General features: G+C 38.3%; 1 protein-coding gene across 2 annotated transcripts in view; it reads left to right on the forward strand.

Annotated features, from left to right (window-relative positions):
• Positions 1–23876, forward strand: part of fancd2 (FA complementation group D2) — a 34794-nt gene that overhangs the window by 6521 nt on the left and 4397 nt on the right. For both annotated transcript variants that reach the window (XM_053635711.1, XM_053635712.1), the window contains 28 exons: positions 333–437; positions 771–871; positions 3936–4044; positions 4134–4169; positions 4278–4424; positions 4687–4821; positions 5133–5264; positions 6192–6299; positions 8401–8510; positions 8667–8721; positions 8802–8921; positions 9239–9312; positions 10120–10251; positions 10459–10559; positions 14527–14642; positions 14855–14963; positions 15050–15151; positions 15875–15975; positions 16893–17036; positions 17135–17251; positions 17433–17561; positions 17713–17831; positions 20359–20469; positions 21083–21216; positions 21341–21440; positions 21539–21661; positions 22347–22440; positions 22562–22633. In XM_053635711.1, the coding sequence (XP_053491686.1) occupies positions 333–437; positions 771–871; positions 3936–4044; positions 4134–4169; positions 4278–4424; positions 4687–4821; positions 5133–5264; positions 6192–6299; positions 8401–8510; positions 8667–8721; positions 8802–8921; positions 9239–9312; positions 10120–10251; positions 10459–10559; positions 14527–14642; positions 14855–14963; positions 15050–15151; positions 15875–15975; positions 16893–17036; positions 17135–17251; positions 17433–17561; positions 17713–17831; positions 20359–20469; positions 21083–21216; positions 21341–21440; positions 21539–21661; positions 22347–22440; positions 22562–22633 (3036 nt within the window). The remainder of the gene's footprint in view (positions 1–332; positions 438–770; positions 872–3935; positions 4045–4133; positions 4170–4277; positions 4425–4686; positions 4822–5132; positions 5265–6191; positions 6300–8400; positions 8511–8666; positions 8722–8801; positions 8922–9238; positions 9313–10119; positions 10252–10458; positions 10560–14526; positions 14643–14854; positions 14964–15049; positions 15152–15874; positions 15976–16892; positions 17037–17134; positions 17252–17432; positions 17562–17712; positions 17832–20358; positions 20470–21082; positions 21217–21340; positions 21441–21538; positions 21662–22346; positions 22441–22561; positions 22634–23876) is intronic.

The following is a 23876-nucleotide window of genomic DNA, read 5'->3' on the forward strand; positions in this document are numbered from 1 at the left end:
ACCTTACAGCAGCTGTAAACAAACATAAAGTACATGTTAAGATATCCACTCTCTGTCTTTTCCAACTCGCATATGAACAGGTTAAACAAGCTAAAATCATTTCAAAGAAACTGGGACAAATCTGTCTAATAATGATAAATATACATTTCATGTACATTAAAGGAATTGAACCAGTCACAAAGCTTCATGTTTTATCTCTAGTGCTTTTTTAACAGCGATAGTATCAGTCTAAGTAGAACAAACTGGTAAATATACTCTGCGTATTCAGTTCCCCAGATATGCCCATCTTCCCCGCTCACCCCTCTTTCTGTCTCTGTTTTGTTGTGTCTCAGGTCCGTGGTGCTGTCATGGCGACCGTCGCCGCAGTGCAGCTGGAGGATCTCCCTGTTGTAGTGAAGTTCATCTTACACTCCATCTCTGCTTCTGACGCTAATGAGGTCTGAGCTTCCTAATCATGTTTCCGAATTTGCAATTAAGTGTCAATTATTTTCCACGCCAACGTTTACTTTGAACTTTAATCTGTGCATGAAGTATCCACGTATGTAATAAACACTATTAATAAACACTACCTTTATGGCATTTGGCAGAACAGATGCCATTTATCAAGAACAAATTACCGAAGTGCTTTGAAGTCTCTATCAATAAATACACCCCGATACTGGTTCACTAGGTCACGGACTAACAGTACCATCAGTCTAAAAAAAAAAAACTGTTGGGTAGGTAATATAGTTTATTAAAATGTACTGCACTGTGTGCGTGTGTGTGTGTAGGTGGTGTGTACTTTACGAAAGAAGCTGGAGTTGGAGCAGTGTGTGTTGTCATCAGTGCTACAGGCCTCTCAGAGCCGTGATAAGAGCAAAAAGAACAGAGGGTGAGAGACTTTACCGCTTGGGCTCAGTGGAGTACGCTCATATCCTACCCTCTCGGGGCATGTGAGACTTGTTGCCCTCGTATGTGTTTTATTGAACACAGAGATCCTTCTGTATATAGTAGTCCTGTTAAAATCAACCAGGTTTTTCTAAATGTGTGTGTATATATTTATATATAATGAGATGCACCGATACTAAATTTCTCAGCCGATACCGATAACCGATTATTCAGAGTGATATAGGCAGATACCGATACCTATATTTCTGCCTTTTATGCCTTCTTTTACATGAATAATAATTAATTCCACGATTCTGAAAGAAATACAAATAAAACCTTTATTCTCTCCATTTCAACAAGTTGTTTCACAGTAACTGGTCTCATAAACAGAAAACACATTACTCTAATTAACATTAACACATGAACTAAATTCTGAAGATTAAAGTAAGATTTCTTAACTTATTGAATGTTATTAATTCATATTGACATTGACTGAATTGTAAAAAACCTCCTGTTAGTCTCACATTCACTCACCACAAACAAAAACGTTTCTACTCCATCATTGAACATCAAACTGGTCATATTATATATTAACTTTTTTCTATATTAACATTAAATGGATATAAAACATACTACTCTACAGATATGTTTTTCTGTGCAATATATATACTTTTTTGTCAACTCATCTTCATTTAAAACTTTCAACGGTGTACTGGCGCTTTAATTCAGCACGATCGGCATGGCAATTTAAAATAAAAAATTAGACTCGACGCCGAAACTCCCGCTTCACCGCTGCTCACTTCCGGTGTAAAATTTTAGCGGTGCAGAGATTACAAACTGCAGTTTTGTCGTCATTCCACACACGAGACATCATCTTTACACACAGCACGAATTCGATGTGTTTTCCCGCCCTCTTTTTATTGACAGGATGTAATCGGCCCTGATCATCGGATGTTTTTAAACTATCGGACGATGGCTAATAGTGGGGAAAAATTGTCCTTCACATTGGTGCATCTGTAATATATATAAAATATACCCCTCACTGTCTGTGGTAAGCTGGGCATATTACACGAATACTTTCTATTTGTATTACACAAATGATATTACACAAATCATATTACACAAATTGTATTTGATTTTGGCCAATCACTCCACATACAAATGATAATACTGAGCCTTCCCTGTTGAAACGGGTCGTTCTAAAGACTTGCAGTACAGTCCAAAAACTTTGTATCCACCAACAAATTGTTTTCATTTAATCCTTATTGTTTAAGGATGATTTTTAAAGTACCACAGCATTGCTGAATTCTACAGTGGATATAGTCTACACACCCCTGTTAAAATGGCAGGTTTTTGTGATGTAAAAAAAATTAAACTAAAATAAATCATGTAAGAACCTTTCCTTGCTTTATTGTGAAATTTTAACCTATTCATTAAAGTAAAAAAAACAATAAGAATCATTTAAGGGGGAAAAATGAAAAATATAAAGAACCTGCATAAGTGTGTACTCCTAAACTAATACATAGTTGAAGTACCTTTGGATTTTATCACAGCGTTCAATCTTTTTGGGTGAGAGTCTTGACTTAGCAATATTTTGCCCTTCTTCCTCGCAAAAGCATTCTAACTGTCAGATCGGCTGGGCATCTCCTCTGCACAGCCCTCTTCATTCCACCCCACACTTTTCTGATTGGATTTAGGTCTGGACTCTGGTTGGGCCATTCCAAAACCTTGAATTTGTTTTGGTGAAGCTATTCCTTTGTTGAGGTTTGCTTTGGGTCGTTGTCATGCTGAAAGGCGCAAGGTTTTGTGCCAAAATTGACTGGTATTTGGAGCTATTCATTATTCCATCCCTCCATTATTCCTGATTAAAGCCCCAGTCCCAGCTGAACAAAAAAAGCCCCAACGTATGATGCTGCCACCACCATGCTTCCTTGTGGGCATGGTGTTCTTTTGGTGATGTGCTGTGTTTTTTGTGCCAAACATATTTTGGTATTCTGGCCAAAAAGTTAAACTTTGGTCTGATCAGACCATAACACATTATTCCACATGGTTTTGGGAGATTGGATGCATTTTTTTAATTTATTTTTTGGTTAAAAAAGGCTTACGTCTTGCCACCCTTGGCAGCCTCCCTGACCAGTTTTCTCCTGATCTACTCATCAATTTTAGAGGGACGTCCTGTTCTTAGTAGTGTCATTGTTGTGCCGTATTTTCTCTACTTGTTGAATATTGTGTTTACAGTGTTCCATGATATTTATCCAATGGCTTGGAAAAAAAATTGTAACCCTCTTCTGATTGATATTTTTTCGTCAATGATATCCTGTACCTGCTTTGTAAGGCTCTTTGTAGCCCATGGCTTTCCCAGTGGGAAGTTACCAAGAAGATGTCAGGAAAATCCTATAAGAATAGCTGTACTTTATTTGGGGGTAATTAGTCACTTTGATTGATGGCAGATGTTTTTCTTTTTTCCCCAAAAACATTTCTGGGTGTTTGTCACTTGATATTTATATGTTGCAATTTCACAATAAAGGTGAAAAAGGTTCTGACATGATTTAACTTTATTTCTGTTTTTTTTTTTTTTTTTTTTTTTTTTTTAAACATAAAAAAACCTGCCATTTTAACAGGTGTGTGTAGACTTTTTCTATCCACTGTAAATTCTGACAGATCAGGAGGTGTTGATTAGTCTTCTATAACAGCACAACTCTGACAGTAAATATATTATATTATGTTATGTGCTTATTCTAATATGATATAATATCTTTAGTGACAGTTTACACAGAGACTTGTATATCAGATGCTCCACATGAATAGATTAAAAATGTGTATAATCAATACTATTGTGAATTTTTCTGTAAGCACATTTTTAAATAAAGGAGCCTCCGGTGTCAGCACTTTGTAACAAAGCAGTGTAAATTTAGCTCCATCACAGGAAAGTCTTCAGGTCAGAGGTTGCAGTTAAGCCATTAAGCACTACTGTGTAGCGTGATATCACAAAGAGATTCACTGCTAATGTATGAAATACTTCAATGTTGTCTTGTTTTTTCCCCCATCCCATATCTATGTGGTGCCAGGTCCTCCAGTGTCCCAGCATGCAGCAGTAACGACAGCGTGGCTCTGGTCCTGGAGGTGATTAAATCAGCTGTGCGTTTTCAGAAGACTATCTCTGAGGCCTGGCTCAAGGTAAACAGATACAGAGGGGCTATACTGAATAGTGCAAATCCTATAAGCAATACAGCAGTGACAGCTTAATGCTTTTATTTTCCCTTTAGGCCATAGAGAGTGTCACTGAGCAAGAAGATCACAAGGTGCAGATTTTTCATTTTGGATTATTCTTCCTTTTTATTTCTGTTAGATTATAATCCTGTTTTTATTTAACCTGCTGTTGCCCCCCACCTCCCGTTCTTCCCTTTCAGGTGGTTGACGTGTTGGTTTTGCTTATTCTCCACTCCACTAACGCTAACCAGAGTCGACGTGGGGCCGAGAGAGTGCTGAAGGCGAAAGTGCGTGGCGGCCTCATTCACGAAGCACTGCTGAATAAGACTTTTAGGGACTACGCTCAGGTCAGCTTGACTTTTTTAGGACGTTCAGTACATTTATCGCAAATTGATTTTAGTGCAGTGTTTGTAAATACATTTGTATATTCTATGCACTGTATTTTATTCTTATTAGACTGTTATTAGCTTTTTGGGATTAGATTTTGTGCCATTGTATATTTGCATGCATGTGTGTGTGTGATATTTAACTGTGCACTTGTGTGGTATAATTTATTTATGCGTGTATGTCTTGTATAGGTGCTGTAATATATGTTCCTGTGTTGTATAGGTGATGCGTGGGTATTTTCCAAGCATTCTTTCCTTGGCACAAGGGCTGCTGCGTTCTACAGACTGCTGTGTAGTGCCCTTTGGAGGACACATTTACAAACAGGCCTTCACTGCCTTTGACTCCTACTGCCAGCAGGTAACACGGCTCATCACACCTGCTAACATGTCCCTGTGACTTATTGATAAAGATTTTCTGCAATTGATTGCTTTATGATAACTGCTAAAAGAATAGCCATTAAGCCCTAGGCGTGAATAAGTGTGTGAATGTGTGTGTGTGTGTTTGCATGGTGCCCTGAGATGGATTGGCGTCCCCACCCAGGGGGTATTCCCACATCACACACCAGTGTTTCCAGGACAGACTCTGGATCCACCATAAGCCTGACAATAAAGCAGTTAGTTGAAGTTGAACGAACGAATGAATGGAATAAAAACATTGTGTGATTGTAGGAAGTGGTGGGCTCGCTGGTCACTCACGTGTGCAGTGGTGTGAGCGGAGAGGTGGACGTGGCTCTGGAGCTGCTGTGTGAGTTAGTATCCCAGAAGCCCACAGAGATGGCACAGTATGCTGTCTTTGTTAAGGTAGGAGTCACACTCTCACAAACACTGCCATTCTTGATGCCTAGAATTAGAGATGTCGATATATATGTGTAGTTATTTGACGTTTTGACTTGATTGTATGATGCTTAAAATGAACTGACCTCGTGGTTTGAATATAATCTCAGGGAAACACAGAGCAGGATTAGTGAACATGTAATCCCCTTAACGTGAAGATTTGAGCTGATGATCATTAGTAAGTCTGACTCTGATCTGTTGTTAGATTCCACACTTCTCTTCAAATGGAAAATGTCACAGAGAGTGCAATAAACATTCATCATCAGTTAGCCTTAATAATCAAATCACTGTGCCATAATGTGTTTTTAATAACTAGTCTGGGATAAAGCCTACTCGATAACTGTTAGATAGCTGCCAGTTTTTGTGGTGTAGCACGGGTATTGTAACATGCGCTACCCTGACTGGAGAACATAACAGACTCAGGTTAAGTTCAGCAGCAGAGATTTTATTTCATGTCATGGCCATGGTGCCTGGGAAGGGCAATTAAAACTAAAGCAAAACAAAACAACTTTTTGCCGGGTTTGGAAACTCTTTATCACACACATACACACACACACACACACCCCTCTACACGTAGACCCAACAAGCAACTAAATTTAGTGCAGAACAGAAACCAATCCACCATGATGCATCAGGTGTGCACCTGGGCTACTGATTTGTCAACCCCTAGGCTTTAAATAACTATTTATGTCCACATGTATATGGTGTGTGTGAATTACTACGCTACCATAATCATGACAGGCGTAATACAGGGTGAAAACTGTGTTGCTGCTTTAGGAATTAGCATTCATATTTTGCTGAGAAACTAGATTTGAAGAACTTGGAAAATTGGTGAGCATATCCGAGTTCTTTCCTCTGCTGAAACTTTGTGTCCCATGATTTTTTGTGGTCCAGGGAATTCTGGACTACATGGACAACTTGAGTCCTCAGCAGATCCGCCGTCTTTTCCATGTTCTCAGCTGCTTGGCATTTGGACAAGACCAACACGGCAGCCATATTCAGGTGCATTTCTATTCAAGAATACTTCAAAGACTGAGACAGAAAATCTCTTTACTGTAAGCACAACATATAAGTCTAAGGGCAGTTGTTGGTCTGTCAGTAAACATTTGTATTTCTGGATTGTTCAGTTAAAAATATTTGGAAAATAAGCTCTTTGCCTGCATAATGCAATCTTTCAAAGAGGGGCTATGTTTTCAGAGGGAGGAATTTGTGAACGTGTTACGATTGTAGTCAGTTTTACCTTTAAGAAAACTTTAAGGAAAGTAATTGGATTAGCTTTTTACTGCAAAAAACTACCGATGTCTGTCACATCCTATTTTAAATATACAGTATATAACAGTAGCGAGTACACCCTTGTGCAATACCATTTAAATGTCATGACTCAAAATTGAATCACCTCTCATTAATTGCATTATTTCTAAGTTGACAAGTAGAGTATTTCCTCTTATGAACAATCAAAAGCAAAGACTTTAGTAAGACTATAGTGAAAGTACAGGCCTCAAAGTAGATCTCGATGCAACAAAAGTGAATAGACACATAACGAGTTAGAAAATCATTGAAACAAAATTTGGTACAACTGTGATTTCCAATGAGCCCAATTGCATGAACATGTCAAATATAAAATTACCTGCGAACATAAGCGCTCAGTTTTGGACATATGGGCTGTCTATCTGCATGTCTACATCATGGCTCCACATGGAGAAGCATTTCCAGAAGGAACGGATCGTGAGACTTCACAAAGATGGAAAGAGATACAGGAAGATTGACGAGCAACTACACTAAAAATCAGTCAAAACACAGTTGCAGCAGTAATCAGGAGGTACAGAACGAGCCATTGTACCACATAGTACCTTCTATGCAGAGGAGGATTGAGTCTGTCATCAAACTTAGAATAAACGAACACACAAAGTAGGGCTGGGCGATATAGATATATATATATATATATATATATATACACACACACAATATATATATATATACACAATATATATATATATATATATATATATATACACACACAATATATATATATATATATATATATATATATATATATATATATATATATATATAATATATATAATGAAATGGTACTGAATGGATGCTGTTGATTTGACGCAATTTAAAAAAAAAAAAACATTCTTTATCTTTGTAGAAGAAAAGTCTTGTCAAAGTCTTGTTAAAAAGTCATTTTTTTGGTTTGTTTGTTTTACCTGTTTTGCAGACAGTTTGTTTGCTAAATTAGATATGGTGATATGCGTCGTGTATCATAGAAATGTCCTCAAGTATCAGGATACAATATTTTTATCATATCGGCCAGCCCTAATACGAAGTACTTAAAAAAAAAATATATATTATAAAATAAATTTGAATCTCAGTAATGAAAAGTGTACTGACTTTTGTTGCATTGAGTTCCGATTGTGGGGCCTGTATTTTTAATACACAGGGTGTCCCAAAAGTCTCCATACATACAGCGGGGACTATGTTTGCCAGCACCACGTCGGTTATGCCTTCATCAGTGCATGTTCGTGGACGTCCACGTCTCCAGTTGGTCCGCAACACGTCCACTCTTTTTGAATTTGTTAATAAGTTTGGCAACAGTGTTGTGTGTGTGTGTGTGTGTGTGTGTGTGTGTGTTTGTGATTTGTTTGCCATGTTTCCTGTTAAAGTTCATCGCAACCTTGCGATAGCTTCCAGACCCAGCCATGAGAATGATTTCAATACGTTCTTTTGTCAAAGGCATTCTTAAAGGCTATCTGAAGTAAATAAATAAATAAATAAATAAATAAATAAATGTATATATTTATTTCCTATATAAGTATGACAAATTTTGGAAGATATTTCGCTAAAATCTAAATTTATTAAATCTAAACGGTTTCTTATTTTACATAAGCGCAAATGAAATTACTGTGATACAGTGATGGTGATACAATTTTGAATTGTTTGACATACATAAGTGATATTGTACAGGGGTGTACTCCCTTCTGTTGTGTACTGTATATTAGGAATTCAACATCTGTCTTTAAGTAGGATCAAGTCAGTTAAGTTCATTTTCCACACCCAAATCTTATTGTCTTATTTGTTTTTCCTCACTTGTCTGCAGGACGATATGCACATAGTGATCCGAAAGCAGTTGTCCAGTACAGTGCCTAAGTACAAACGCATCGGCATCATCGGTGCTGTTATGATGGTGGGGAGTATGGCAGCACGAAGGTAAATACTGTATATAATCCCCTAACTGGGAAAATTTGGTGTGGGGGTCAAAACGCTCTCAGCCTCTTAGTCCTTTCCTCCCGACAATGCCAAAATTGTTAGATCTGAGATTACAGTAAATTCCACTGGTGCACATGTGTTTTTCATGTGTTACAGAGACCGGTCAGAAGGCTCTCAGGGAGGTACACTGCCCAAAGACACGCATCGACAGGTGAGCAGCACTGAATATGAATGTGTGTTCTTTATGCTTATGCTCGTGTGGTTACTTCTAGTGAGTGTGTGTATGGTTAGGTGACGGTGCTTCTGGAGTTGGTGCGGTCGTGCAGTGAAGGCTCAGCCGAGGCCGCTGCGCTGTACTATGACGAACTGGCCAACCTGCTGCACAACCACAGACTGGACCCACTGGTGCAGGTGCGTAACTCTTTTCAGAAGCAGGCCATTTTGTACCGAGATTCATTTCTAAGGCCGAGAAAGGCTCGGTGTTAATATTTCTGAATTTCCTACAAACAGAGAAGGCACTACATATAAGGAACTTACAAACTCACCTATTATGTACAATATTAGGATGTATAATAACTGTAGTATGTTTATACACGCACAAACATGCACGCATGCACATATACACAGCGGTGCAAAATATCATCTCAACTAGTACAATGTAACACACATGCACTGAACAAACCTGTAGTGTCAGTACCTAGACTTCACACTGTTCTGTCCGCTGGCAGGCGTGGATTGGCAAGAGCGTGCTGGAGGATTTCCAGGAGGACTTTGTTGTGGACCTTGGACCAGAGATACCTGGGTGGGTACACAGTGTCAACACAGAATTAGGTTATGTATTGCTACATTTCATTTTGTAATAAAAGCGTTAGTTTGCTAGTCGGGTAACTATTTGATGGAGTGAAATTAAGGCCCAGCTGATCAAACTGACCAGTATTACAGTTCCACAAACATGTATTTTATTTTAGTATTGACAGAAATCACAGTGATAAAACATGAACAACACCATGTAAGTTGCTAATCATTCGCTTTTATAAAGGTTTGCTTTATAACGTTGCAGTTTTCCAAAGGTTCACACAGTAAACGTCAATATTAGACACTAGAAATGAGCAGTTATTTTTTAATTATTGCGTAAAACAAGGATTTGTGTTCCTTCTAACGACTGCTTACATGAAGTAACGATACTTGGAAAACACGTACGCATTTTCAGCCAAAAGCTGAGTAAAGCAACCCTTGCTAAATTGTGCAACACACATTACTCAAAGCAAAATAAAATGGAAAAGGAAATCGATCGCTATTCTGCGTTTGACCTTTAATTCCTCACCATATAAAAGTACCGCACCCCAGATTATCGATTATTAGAACATTTTTTGCTCCTTAAAATCATCAGTGACAAGATTTTTGTGGCGATTTGTCCCTGTATGAAATTATAACTGATATTTTTATAAAACAAATAATTTGTGGTACAAGAGAAACCACTCAAGACATGTTGTTTCCTGTTAAAGTATCTAATTTAATTCTCAACAAAAACCTCAGTATTATATTTGCATTTTCATGTGTAAAGAGAGACTAAAAATGTTGTTAATGCTATTGCATTTGTGTGTTGCAGCTCATTTCCATTCACTGCCTCAGCTATGTACAATCTGGATGAAGATGAGAGTCAAGGAGGAATTGCCATTAACCTGTTGCCCCTAATGGCTAAGGATCTGCTGAACAAAGCAGACAGCCACAGGGACGGCAGGTCAGAACACACACACACACACACACACACACACACACACACACACTGTTCTAACTTGCACATGTATTACAAACTTTTTAATAGGCTAAGTTTAATATTTTGATTGATAATTAAATTAAATATATTAATAGGAAACATGTCTTGAGTGGTTTCTCTTGTACCACAAATGATTTGCTTTATAAAATTATTTCTCTCCTTTCCTCCCAGGCATGTATCTCCTCTGTGCCTGTCCTCGTTCTTCAGACTGCTGAGGCTGTGTGAGGAGGAGCAGCACCAGGGTGATCTGGAGGAGATCGATGCTCTTCTAGGTCAGCCACAGCTCAACACAAAAACAACTAATAGTTTAACAAATCACAAACCCCGACTCATTCAGGCTTGCTCCCTGTTCAAGATATCTGAAAAATATCTTGCTGTCTTGTTACACTGTTATAATCACCATCCACATATAGACCCACATGGGAGTCAAATATTCTTAAGATTCTAATCTAAGCTCTGATCCTCATAATTAAATACATTCTCTAAGGAAACCTGCAGCTCTGCAGTTGTAGCTTGGGAATATAGTAAGACCATGAAGCTATCTTCCAATAGCACTGCATTTGCCAGGTATAAAACATTAGAAAAAAAAAAAACAGCAGCTTAGGTTAAATTCCACGTAGTGTTGCAACTTTGGACCAACAGTATGACCTAAAACTTTTTTTTATTTTTTTGTTTTAAATCAACAAGGACTTCCAGATCTCTACAATAATGGTAAAGCGGAAGTTATAAGCAGCATTAGTAGCTCAGAATATGTTGCTTTCACAACAGATACAATGGCAGTCAGAAGCTTTTGAACACCCTTTATTGTAGCATTTTTGTTTAAGTGATCTAACGTTGCTGTAAATAGTCTACAATTTGAAGCTCTAGACAAGGAATCGAGTGTACATTGTTAAAGGTTTACTGAACTGACCCTTTCATTGGAGCAATCTAGCTCTAATCTCCTCGGAAAAGGACAAAAATCTTTATCAGTCTGATTAGGTAATTTAGGCACACCTTACATTTATGTTTTATAGTTAATAGAGCTGGGTATTGCGACCAATTTGACGATTCGATTCGTATTTATATGGTTTCGATTCGATTTTGATTCAGCATCGATTAGTTTTCAGTCTTTAATTTAAAATGTTACTTTTGCCGACATGGAATCCATGTTTTAATATAACTGCTGGTAACTGAAACCCTCCTACTTAGCTATATTACTGAAATACACATTTATAATAATAGGGCCCACACAATTCTGTTTAATTACGTTCGACTTTTACTTTGAGTAACAAACACTGTAACAAGAAACTATAAATATGTGCGTACACCGCACACAAGGTAAGCACACTGCATAGTGCACATTACTGTAAAAAATAAATAAAAAAACATTGTAAATGTGCAACAGTGAATTCATTAACATCTTAAAGCATGTTTAAGAAATAAAACCGTTTTCAAAATTGAAAACATAAAAGATGGCGACGTTCAGGACAAGAGGCGAACTACAGATAATATTCACATCCTATCAAGTAAAGCACATGTATTAAGAATCAATTCGGGGATTTCTCGTATCAACATCGTTTCATTACATGGAAGATTGATTAAAATTCAAGAATCTATTTTTATTTAATTTTTTTAATACCCAGCCCTAATAGTTAACACTAGCACCCTCTATTACCCTCTAACTGCACTTGCCTGTAATAGAGAACTCATTTAGAGCCTATTAGGATCTGAGAGCAGCCAGTTAATTACACATTGCCCATAGATTCAGTTTTCCTTAATTAATTGCTAGTTGAAATCAATTTGTTTGTTCTGTGGCAATATGTTTAACAGTCATTAAAATGTAACAAATTAGAAACTCCAGGGGTTCAAAAACTGGCCGTGTATGTAGCAGAATCCTACAGTGACCCCATATAAGACTGTTAAAATACAAATTGTATTGACGTATTGATTTATTTCCTCTTCTCTGTGAAATTCATTTCTAAAACAAAGCCTAAATTCCATGTCTAAATTGAACTCCTGTGATGGATACAAAAATGCAGCAGCAAATTAAGGTAACTTGTGTCCCTTTTGAAAATCAGCATGGTCTGCGTCCGCTTCTCGGGTTGGTCTGCAACACTTCCAGTCTTTTTGAATTTGTTCAATCGAACTAAATTCGATTTTGGAAGAAATTGTGCTAAAAAAAAGTGTTAATTTCATCTATGTATGGAGACTTTTGCGACACCCTGTATATGCAGTTTCTGTAGATAGTATTAACATCTACCAGCGTTATTATTACATGTAGTCTGTTCAGTGCTTTATTAACAGTAAGTTGCTAGGCTAAAGATTCTTGAATATGCTTAAACGGAAAAGGCTGCAACTCTTTCTCTCAGTTTACGGTACACTTCGCTGATATTACCAGCTCTGGCACTGGGGGCGCAGCATGATGCAGAACAAAGGCCTCTTTGTAACAGGAGGAAGTAGACCTGTTGTTATCTATCTGCTAGACTCAAGGTAAAATAATACACTGTGTTGTCTGGCTGAGAACATTGTGTCACTGGATGTTCAAATGATCCGTAAATGAAAATCCCTTGAGCAATTCAGTAGTGTTCATGTTCTTTGTTATTCCACTGGGATGTGCGTTCATTCTTACCGCTTCTCAGCTCCACCATGGCAAAGCTGAAGTAAATACAGGACACTAAATCAAACCAATCACTGAGCTATTGTTAAATGGAAAATGTGTATTAAATACATTCCTGTACTCCATTTACTAGGTATGTGCCACTATTGGCTTTTCGTATCATAATTATTACCAATTTGTATTGCCGTCCACAATATTCTCACAGTAGATTTGACAGTAGAAATAGAATACGGGGTTGTGAGTTTATTCTATTCACTGTTACATTGTGCGTTGACTGTCATAATTTGTACCACAGCACGGTTGAATTCTCGAACCTGTTTGGTCAGAAGGTGTTGATTAATCTTTTTATAACTGCATGGCTCTGACTGCAGTTCTGGCTACAAAGCAAATCACAGGTTTATGTTAAATGCACTCCATCTAATACTTGATTGTTTTCATAGTTATTTGTTTAACATTTATATTAACATTTTATGGAAGGAGTCTGGAGTGTGCAGAGTATTTCCAGCCTTGGTCTTTATAACTGCCTCAAAGCTCTGAACAGCTTTTGGATTACCTTTTATACAGTCCCCTCCAAAAGTATTGGAACAGCTAGGCCAATTCTGTTGTTTACGCTATACATCGAAAATATTTGGGTTTGAGATCAAAAGATGAATATGAGACGATAGATCAGAATTTCAGCATTCATTTCCTGATATTTACATGTAGACAGCTTAAAACATGGCATTTGGTGGCAGACCTTGGTCGACCTGTTCCATGTCTGGTTGTTCAGTACACCAGTGGTTTCTTTCTTTTTCAGGACATTCTATAGTGTTGTACTGGCTATGCCAATGAATTGCTTTTCTCCCATAGACAGCTCTTTGGTCTTCATGTTGATTTCTTAACAATAAATGCAGTCTTCAAAGGCAAAACCCAGGGCTCAAACCAAGAGTACCCATTCAGAGCTATTAATTCTTTAAACCAGTGGTCACCAACCCTCTTCCTCGAGGTCTACCTTCCTGCAGGTTTAATCGCCAACCAAAATCTAACACACCTGTTTTAGGTGATCAAAAACTTCTTAAGGCAATAATTAGTGTTGGTGACCACTGCTTTAAACAATCAATTGAACAGGGCACACCTGGGCAGCAAGAAACACCTATCAGTTGCATGTTCCAATATTTTTGATAACCTGAAAGAAATGGGTGGGTTCAAACTAAAGTGCTCTAAGATGTTCTAAGTTGTTTAACACATCTGGATGGAAATATGCGAAAATGAAAGCTGAAATTCTGATCTATCGTCTCGTCTTCATCTTTTGATCTCAAACACAAATGTCTTCAATGTATGGCGAAAACAATCGAATTGGCCTTGCTGTTCCAATACTTTCGGAGGGGACTGTACATTCAGTCCTCTGTATCCCAACACCTCACACGTACTTCCTGACATGTTTCTTATAACCACTGGATTGTTTGGCATCATTGTTCTTCTAACCGGTCAAGTTTAGAAACAGAGAGGCCTTCTGCATTATCTTTTGGATATGTGTTGTCTTGTTGAATGATCTACTGATTTTCTGTCCGTTGCACAAGAGAGCTGATATCAGCATTCTTATAGCATATATTAAGTTTAGGATACAAAGGTTGTAAGTATTTCTATGTTGTGTGTTGTGGCAGGCTGTCCGTTGATCCTGACAGATATGGAGGTGGTAGAGAAGGTAGAGAGTCTGTCTAAGGCAGAGCGAGAGTTCCTCTGCTCTCTGCTCTTCTACACCATCAATTGGTTCAGAGAGGTCAGTGCACCCATAATTTTTTTTTTTTTTTTTAAACAAACACAAGGGTTTCATATGAATTTGCTCTGTCATTTATTGCATATGATGCAACTTGTTCTTGTTCTTGTTCTCACCTTACTTATGTTGCCAGGGTAACAAAATATTTTGCCTTTTTATTCAGAAATGTTTGACTGAATACACCTGTGTATGTATGCGCCTGTGTGTGTATTTAGGTAGTAAATGCATTTTGCAAGCTGAAAGACCCTGAGATGAAGATGAAGGTTGTAACTCGTCTTCAGAACATCACTTACCTGCAGACACTGTTGGAGACATGCTTGGCAGGTACTAAACCAGATTTATGGTGGATAAACAAACAAGCAAGTATGTTTGATTTGATCTTAAACAGCTTATGGGTATGTGTGTTTCAGTTAGCCCTGGATTCACTCCTCCTCTGGCTAACTTTGACTGTGACAGTGCAGAAGTTTTGGCTCCCGCTCCTTCTGTTGCTCCTGCCAAGAAAGCGAAGAAGGGTAAAGCTATAAGATACGTCAGAGAAGCCATGGTGCTTCAGTTTCACTGTCACGGCACTATTGTGTGCATAGTCAATTCTCTCATATGTGAGCTTTATTGAAGTGTAGGCTCAGTGTTCAGTCCAGTGACTGGTCAATCAGGTTTGCCCCTGACAGTAAATACTATAAGGGAAATGTTCTTATTGTCTAAGCCTATAAGATCTTTTACAGTGGATATATAAGGTCCGCACACCCCTGTTGTTATAAAATGCAGGTTTTTGCGATGTAAAATATGAGACCAAGATCAATCATGTCAGATCTTTTCCCACCTTTTATGTGATATAGCAACCAACATGATTAAAGTGAAAAACAATTAGAAAGGTTTTAGGGGAAAGAAAAAGGGGGGAAAAAAACTTTTCAACTTTAAAAAGAATCACTTCATTGATGTCAGGTATGATCATTACTTTTGAACAGGACTTTGAATGTGATTGGTGAAGTCAAAAGGCCATTATAAAAGTGTGTGTGTACTTGTGCAACCAGGTTATTGTGTAACCAGTTTTTTTTTGTTGTTTGTCTTAAAATATTTTCACCTAAAACGTGTGTTTGGTTGCTGTATCACATCACAGAAACCTGCAATTTTAATAGGGGTGTGTAGACTTTTATATCCACTGTATGTAGTTTTTTATAGTGCCTGTGTGAGTGGGATGCTGTGTATAAAACAGCTGCTATTCGCTGTGGTTTCAGAGTCCACAGGGAAGAAGAGGAAAAAAGCATCAGCCAGTAAGAACTCAACAGACGGCTCACAACTGGAGGAGGCTGCTGAGGTCGACGAACCTCAGGCGCAGGCAACTGATACACACACACACTCACAAACACACGAACACACCCTGTACTGTCCCACTATAAAACACTAGCAGACGCTATGGCTTGCTGTGTACATATTATTTTATATTATCTGATCAACGGTAGAGAAATTCCAAGGTTTCAGAATGAAACTTTGCGATACAGTAGTTTCTAGATATTTCCTCAGCCCTAATATAGGGAAAGGCTTTAGCTCAGAAAACACTATAGTACTGGTTTATACCAGTAACAGGATGGAAACTAAAGTGTACTATAATAATTGGGGTGTCTCATGTGAAGCTGAACTCATCTAATCATTTCATCCTCTTCAAATCTTATTGAATCATCTACTAATCTTCAAGCAGTTCGAATCCTGAGACTGACGAGTCTGCATGTTCTCCCTGTGCTTTGGGGGTTTCCTCCGGGTACTCCGGTTTCCTCCCCTGGTCCAAAGACATGTTGTAGGCTGATCGGCATTTTCAGATTGTCCATAGGATTATGCCCTGTGATGGGTTGGCACTCGGTACAGGATGTCCCCCACCTGATGTTCCTGCGATAGGCTTCAGGCTCCCCTGCGACCCTACGTAGGACAAGTGGTACAGAAGATGGATGGATGGATGGATAATCTTCAAGTATTACATTTTTGTAAATTTGCCGTGCGAGAGAAGTCTCATCTCATTTAGTCTTATGTGCTCATCATGCCACCAACACTGGCTGTTTCCTCAAATTTTCTCAAGTGATGCTTCTTATACTTAGGAGCGAGTTTTTGTCTGAAAGGGTCAGGAATTAAATTTTATGGAAAACAGTTTTGTCTGCAAAAAATGTGTTAATTAATAAAATCCTTTTTACAAGGATGTTATTAATTGACCCATTTATTTGTTGGTAGACACATTTGACTATGGAATTGTGTTTGCTGTGGCAGGACCACCCAGAGAAGGAGGTGAAAGCAGGGGTGAGTCTGTCCTCATACTGGCCGTACTTTAGGGAACTGGACATGGAGGCTCTGAACGTTTTGCAGTGTGGCCTGCTCTCCCGATCAGTGCTGGACACCGAGCTCCATAGCAAGGTCAACAAACCTACGCTAAGCGGTATTTCATGAGCAGTATATTTTAGTACACACACCCTTTGCTTTTACTATAAAGCGTTTGCCGCTGTTGTGTGCAGGTGAGAGAGGAGGTACAGCTGGGTCCTGCAGAGTTGGTGTTCCTGCTGGAGGACATGTGGCGTAAACTGGATTTCAGCCTGGCTGCTGCTCCAGCAAAGAAAGCTCCGTTTCTCAAAGTAGGTAAAACACACACAAGGATCTTCAGTATGTTTGTAAATCACAAGCTGGAGAGATACTCCAACTTTTCTATCATTTGAACACACCCTTAACATTATTACATACTGTACACTCGATTGGCTAGAAAGATCTTTTCAGCTGCAAGTACACCGTGATAACTGCTATGACTGGGCTGTGCAGGTGAAGGCAGACAGGGCAGTGGGATTCTCTCACCTGCAGCAGAGAAGCTCCAAAGATGTTGCTAGCTGCTGTGTTGAACTGCTAGGGACGTTGTGCACACACCTGGAGAACTGCCACAACCACTTTCAGGTACACACACACATCCCCCTATAAATATTCTTAACAATAAATGCTTTAGTTGCTATCAGTCATTTCCATGTGCACTGTGTGCTGTAGTAATAATAATAATAATAATAATGATAATAATAATAGTAATATTTGTGTGTGTGTGTTCCCACAGACTTTCCTGAATGAAAATCAGGGAGTGGTGGATGCTCTAGGTGTGGATATGAATGTACAGCAGCTTATGTGTTCAGCTTATCAGCTCCTTCTGCAGGTCTTACACACAGCATTTAGCTGGTGAGTACATACTGATCCACACACCTCACAGGTCAGAGGTTATAAGATGGATGGAAGAAGGAGTCAGGGAGGTGTTAAAAGAAAAACTGCATTCTGAAACATATTAACTATGGTTATGTCTCAACCAGCTCCCTGATCAGGGTGTCGGCCATTTTCATTTTAAAGGCTGTCCCAATCGCAGAATACTCCCAGTGCACTGGAGTATTCGCTTCCTAAAAAATCCCACAATGCACCACAAAAACCAGGGAGCATCAACACTTACTATGTTCCCTTACTGGAACTGATGTCATGTTTTCTGAAGCCTGTCAGCTCAAAAGAAAATCGGGGACAAACTCTCCCTCCGCCAACTTCCAACTACAAATATAAGTAGCTTGTTATCGTTGTTGTGGCTCTCAAATGATTGCTTACGTTAGTGGGGTTTTCTTTAGCTTTATTTAACATTCTGTATACGGTTTGTTTATACATCCAATGACTTAAGTATGAAATAATTTTTTTTATTTTAAATCCACTACCTAGTCTACCATCCTGCTTGGCATTTTGACAAACACCCTTATATTATATATTTCTGACATTATGACAGCGATGCATGTGATTTAAGCTAACGAATTTATATGACATAAAAATATTTCTGTTTTATATATATATATATATATTTATAAGTTTTAAATTTTTGGTGACATTTACAATGCGAGTACGTAGTCAAGTCACCAGATTTTCAGTTATCAGTGTCGCAATGTGTAGTGAGCCAGAGTCCTTAACGGTGCCCGAACTCGTGTACCCATATACTGATTCACAACTTACTGAACTACGGAGCTGGTTGAGACATACCTTATGATTATATTGATATGTTTGATATGTTTATGTATGTACTTAGCAGTCCTGGTGTTCATTATGCACAGTGCTGGTCCTAACCCATTTGGTGCCCTAGGCGAGATTCATCTTTACAAAGCAAGTGCTAAGATAAATAAGATAAATTTATAATAAAGATAAATAAATAAACATAAATAACAATACAAAAATAACAATGCTATTGTTATATACTGTCATTTATACACTGTGCTGTACCTGCTGTGTGCTTTTAGAATTTTACCTTCCTGGCCTTCCTTGCTGCAAATTCATTAATGTCGTCGTCATATATGAGATTTGACCAGCAATGTCATGGTTAATGGCGATCACATCCACAAAAATGGCAAACGATATAGAAATTGTAATAAGATCACTTTTGGTTTTTTCCACGCTTTGCCTCTTCTTTTTTTTTTTTCTCTTTTTTCTTTTTTTTTTTCCAAAATTGAGCTCCCAGTGGTATTTGTCGCTTCATTTTGCATCTCAACAAACAATCTTGCCAGTAATACGTCAGCAGCACAAGCATAAAAATTATGCCATGATCATTATCGTCCATAATGCCGTAAAAAAAAAAAAAAAAACTAAATCATCATCACTGACACACACACTTCACTGTCACACCAATGGTGATGACTAATAAGTATGATGTATTTTTCAATTTTATTTAAAAAACAAGAACAAACACTCATGAGTGTTGTGTGTTGTGTTGCACTTAATACAGCATTGCACACACTGCCGCTTATTTACATCGGCTCTAGGGGGCGCCAACAAACCAATTCGACCAAACAAATTTTCAGAGGTAATGTGGCTCGGTACTGTTAATCAGATTCGGTAGGTCGGCGCACCCAAATATGGCGACACCCTAGGCGGCTGCCTATGATGCCTAATGGATTGACCGGCCCTGATTATGCACGTGAAAGGTTAGCGGTGGTGAGTCACACTGATGTCACAGGGAACCATTGCTAGTGCAGTTACAATGGCATTTAATAGAAGAAAAAAACAGTAACAATCTCAGACTTAAGGGAAGACAGTCAGGTTTCACTGTTCGCGCCTAAAAACACAAGAGCTTCTTTTCTCGCTCAGCTTTTTTTGTCCGGCAATGTTTAACATCATATGAATGTGAAATCCAAAGTAGAAGTAGTGGACTCCTGAATGCAGTGCAGCTATACTGTACAGTGCAGTTACAGCAGATACTCGACCCGGCTAGCTGCCGATCTACCGGATGACAAGACCGATGATGTTATTAGCATGAAAGTCGAAAGCTTTGGAACATTATCTGTTTGAGCAGAGTGTACCGATGAGGAGGTGAGAGAGCTAGATAGACTAAAGGACTAAAGTGCTGCCGCATCACTCTCTTTAGATAGAGATGAAGCGAGAGCTAATTCTAACTGGCACTAGGCAAACTGCACTGTGGGTAATGTAGGAAACCCTTAACCAAAGTGAAACCATGTTGATGAAAGAAGTTTAAACTACAAAAGTCAATTGAGAATTTCATTACAAAATGCAACTGAAGATCACATTTTAATTACAGGGAGTAGTATGCAAGCCAATGGAGTTTTCTTTAATTAGCATTAGAAAGCACTCGGAGACTTTTTTTTGGTGATGCCAGATAGGTCCTGGTGTTAGGATTTGGTGGTGTGAAGTTAGAGCTGATGCAGTGTGTGAGGTTGTGATGTGTTCTCAGGTCTGGCTTCTCCCAGCCGGAACAGCGGCCGCTGTTAAAGAGTGCTCTCAGTGTGCTCGCCAGCCGACTGAAGGAGAAAGATGCAGACCTAACCCTGGAGCAGCTTATAAAGTGACACACAGACACACTCACATACTTTCAAGTCTACAGGGTGTCCCAAAAGTCTCCATACACAGGGGAAATTAACACTTTTTAGCAAAATGTCTTCCAAAATATTTCATACTTACTTTGGAAAAATGGACTTTAACAGGAATCATGGTGAGCACATCACACACGATACTGTTGCCAAACTTGTTAATAAGTTCAAAAAGACTGGAAGTGTTGCGGACCAACCGAGAAGTGGACGTCCACGAACATCCACTGATGAAGACACAACTGACGTGCTGGCAAACACAGTCCTCGGTGTATGGAGACTTTTTGGACACCCTGAATTTGTAGGAAGTCTTTCAATTTCCTAAGAAGCTCATTAACAGATTTACACTTATAAACCAGATGTAAAGCTCTAGTATGCCCTTATGTGCCACTGCATTTGTATGTGCAACGGTTTTAAAGTAACGTTAATAACAGCTTTTCTTTTTTTTTTCTTTTTTTTTAATAGATTTGCCTGACCATGATAAAAATTGTATTTAAACCTCTCTACAGTTGTCATTTAATCCAATATACTGTTTTACATATACATCAATACTAAATGTCTACAATAATGTGTGTGCGTGTGCGTCTTTAGACACAGTTTTGAGTACCTGCTGAATTTCCGGAGCACTGTGCCCAGCCTAAACACGGCTCTGATCCTGACGCAGCTGCTCATTGTGCTCAGTCAGTATGGACGATCCAGCCACAGCTTCTACAGAGAACACACCGGTCTGTCAGCGTACACACACCGCTTCAGCACACTGCTTTACGAAACCCTTTCACACATCTGTCTGAATTAAGAGCTTACCTCCTGGTAGTTTTAGGCTAATAATATGTAATGCTTCACCTCCAGCATCCTTGGCTAAGCATTTCCTGTGTCAGGAGTGGGTGACAGGAAGTGGTGGGAAGGAACGTGGGAACAAACACAACGATGCACTCCAGAGTCTCCTCAGGTTCCTCCCACATTATTGTGCTGATACCTCAGTCATGTCTGGACTCGAATCTTGACCGCTTTTTTTGATCTTTCCATCTGTTTCCTATTTTCTTCTAGTATTTATCTAGGAAACGCTGATGATGTGCTGAAAGCAGTGGAAGAGATTACAGAAAATGGGATCTCGGAGCTATTAAATGCTGCTAAAGATGCCAGCTCTCGTAGCTGGCGCACACTCAACAGGTAACAAAGGTTTCCATTAAGGGTGTCACAGATCAGTCCATGGTGTACAGTCCTCAATGTCACTCACAGAATTGTAATAATGGAAATTTATTAAAGTGAGATTATTTCTTAATAATAGTATTTCATTCTTCAATACCAACAATAGTAACATTATTATTATTATTATTATTATTATTATTATTATTATGATTACTACTACTACTATTATTATTATTATTATTATTATTATTATTATTATTAGCATTGTTGCCTTACATTGCCTGTATACTGTTTGTATGTTCTCTCCGTACTTCGGGGTTTCCTCCAGGTACTCTTTTTTTTTGTTTCCTCCCCCGTTCCAAAGACATGTGTTGTAAGTTGATTGGCATCTCCAAATTGTCTGTAGTGTGTGTGATTGTGCCCTTTGATGGGTTGGCACACCATCCAGGGTGTCCTTCCCCTCGTGCCCCCAGTTCCCTGGGATAGGGTCCAGGTTCCCTGTGACCCTGTGTAGGATAAGCAGTACAGAAAATGGATGGATGTTGTTAATAATAATAATAATAATAATAATAATATTATTATTATTATTATTATTATTATTATTATTAGACCATGTGGTTTGGTTTGCTTTTCTTGTGAATGTTTTATTACAGGAGCAAACGTCCACAGATAAAAGTACTTAAAAAGCTTTTTTGTTTCTTTCCAGGCAGACTTTTTTGGTGTACTATAAAGTTATGATGGCAGAGCTGGAGAAGTGTGTACGAAAGATACCTCCTGGGAAACAGACAGACAGCAGAGAGGTGTGTGTGTGTGTCTGTGTGATTTGCATTTTGCACATGCATCTTGTTAAACTAGGAATACTTGTATGAGTCAGACATATAAGTGGCTTAATAATATGATTATTGACTTAATAATTTCCAGGTCCAGAGTGAGAAACTGCTAGTGTGGAACTTGGCTGTCCGGGACTTCCATATTCTCATTAACATGGTCAAGGTACAGAGTCACATGACCCTTATATAAGCCTTTCAACCATTTATTGCACTTATTTACTTAGTTCTAATTCAATCAGCTATTCTCGCTGTTCAATTAGAGTGAACATTATAAACACATATAGACACTTCATAACACCTGCAAGCCATTTCTAGCTAAATGAGCTAAATAATGGGTGACAACTGGATCAAAGTGTGACATTCACAGTGTGAGGAAATGGCACAGTTTTATTACCTCATTTGTTAAACTGGCTCCTTATCCAATATGATCTAGAACCTAGGGAAAATTAGAATATAGACAATTTTATATTTCCATGCCATTGTGGTGAAATATATTTATGCTTTCTTAAAGTTAAGGAGTCAAAATATATTATGGCATAAATATTTGTCCAATTTGGGCAAAAATGCAATTTTAAAGGGTTTTCCTAGGACTTCACACAATTTCGCAAAAACAGTGTGATTTGCTATGCCTGAAAATTACTTTTGGAACAGCAATTGCATGCACCAATCAAAACCAGCAAAAAAGCAGAATCCTGCATCTTCCAGATGAAGATAAATAATTTCCATCAAAAGTAAATAAAGAAAAAGTACATTTTATTTTATTCTGTTTTATGTTTCTCAAAATGCCAACTTAATATTAGGCTCCTGTGTTGAAAAAAAACTACTCTCATGTTAGATTTTCGTTGAACATTTACTTTACACATTTTTGATGAGTTTCCACCTGTAATCAGTATTATAGTGAATATATAGTGATTACTATAATGATTAACAGTTAGACATATCTACAGCAAGTCTTGGTTTACCCTTCTGGGAGTCTCTTGGAGGTGCAGACTTGCCATGGCTACTGAGAACAGTTAGCAAACCCAAAAAATTATTTTCTGTCCTATTTTGCATATAACATCATTTATGTAGCTAAAGTCTTGCAAATTCTCTGTAAAAACCCCGAACACACCCATTAACTGCACACGCAAGTTAGTACTCAACATCTGGGATCTTAGGTGGTTTTCACACTGGGCATGTTTGCTGTGGTCCGAACATGAGTTGCGATTGTTCCCGGGTTCTCCCTGCAGCGTTTGTCTGGTTTCAGACTCACTCGATTCTATTGAACACATTTGAATTTGCATTCATCTTACGTCATCACATAAGCTCATGCAGAACACAGCGTGACTCAGCATATATATTTTTTATTATTATTATTTTGGTGCTATTATGTGCAGCTGTGAAACATAATAATAATATAAAAATAA

Source organism: Ictalurus furcatus, chromosome 11 (assembly GCF_023375685.1).
Source record: "Ictalurus furcatus strain D&B chromosome 11, Billie_1.0, whole genome shotgun sequence".
Classification (NCBI taxonomy): domain Eukaryota; kingdom Metazoa; phylum Chordata; class Actinopteri; order Siluriformes; family Ictaluridae; genus Ictalurus; species Ictalurus furcatus.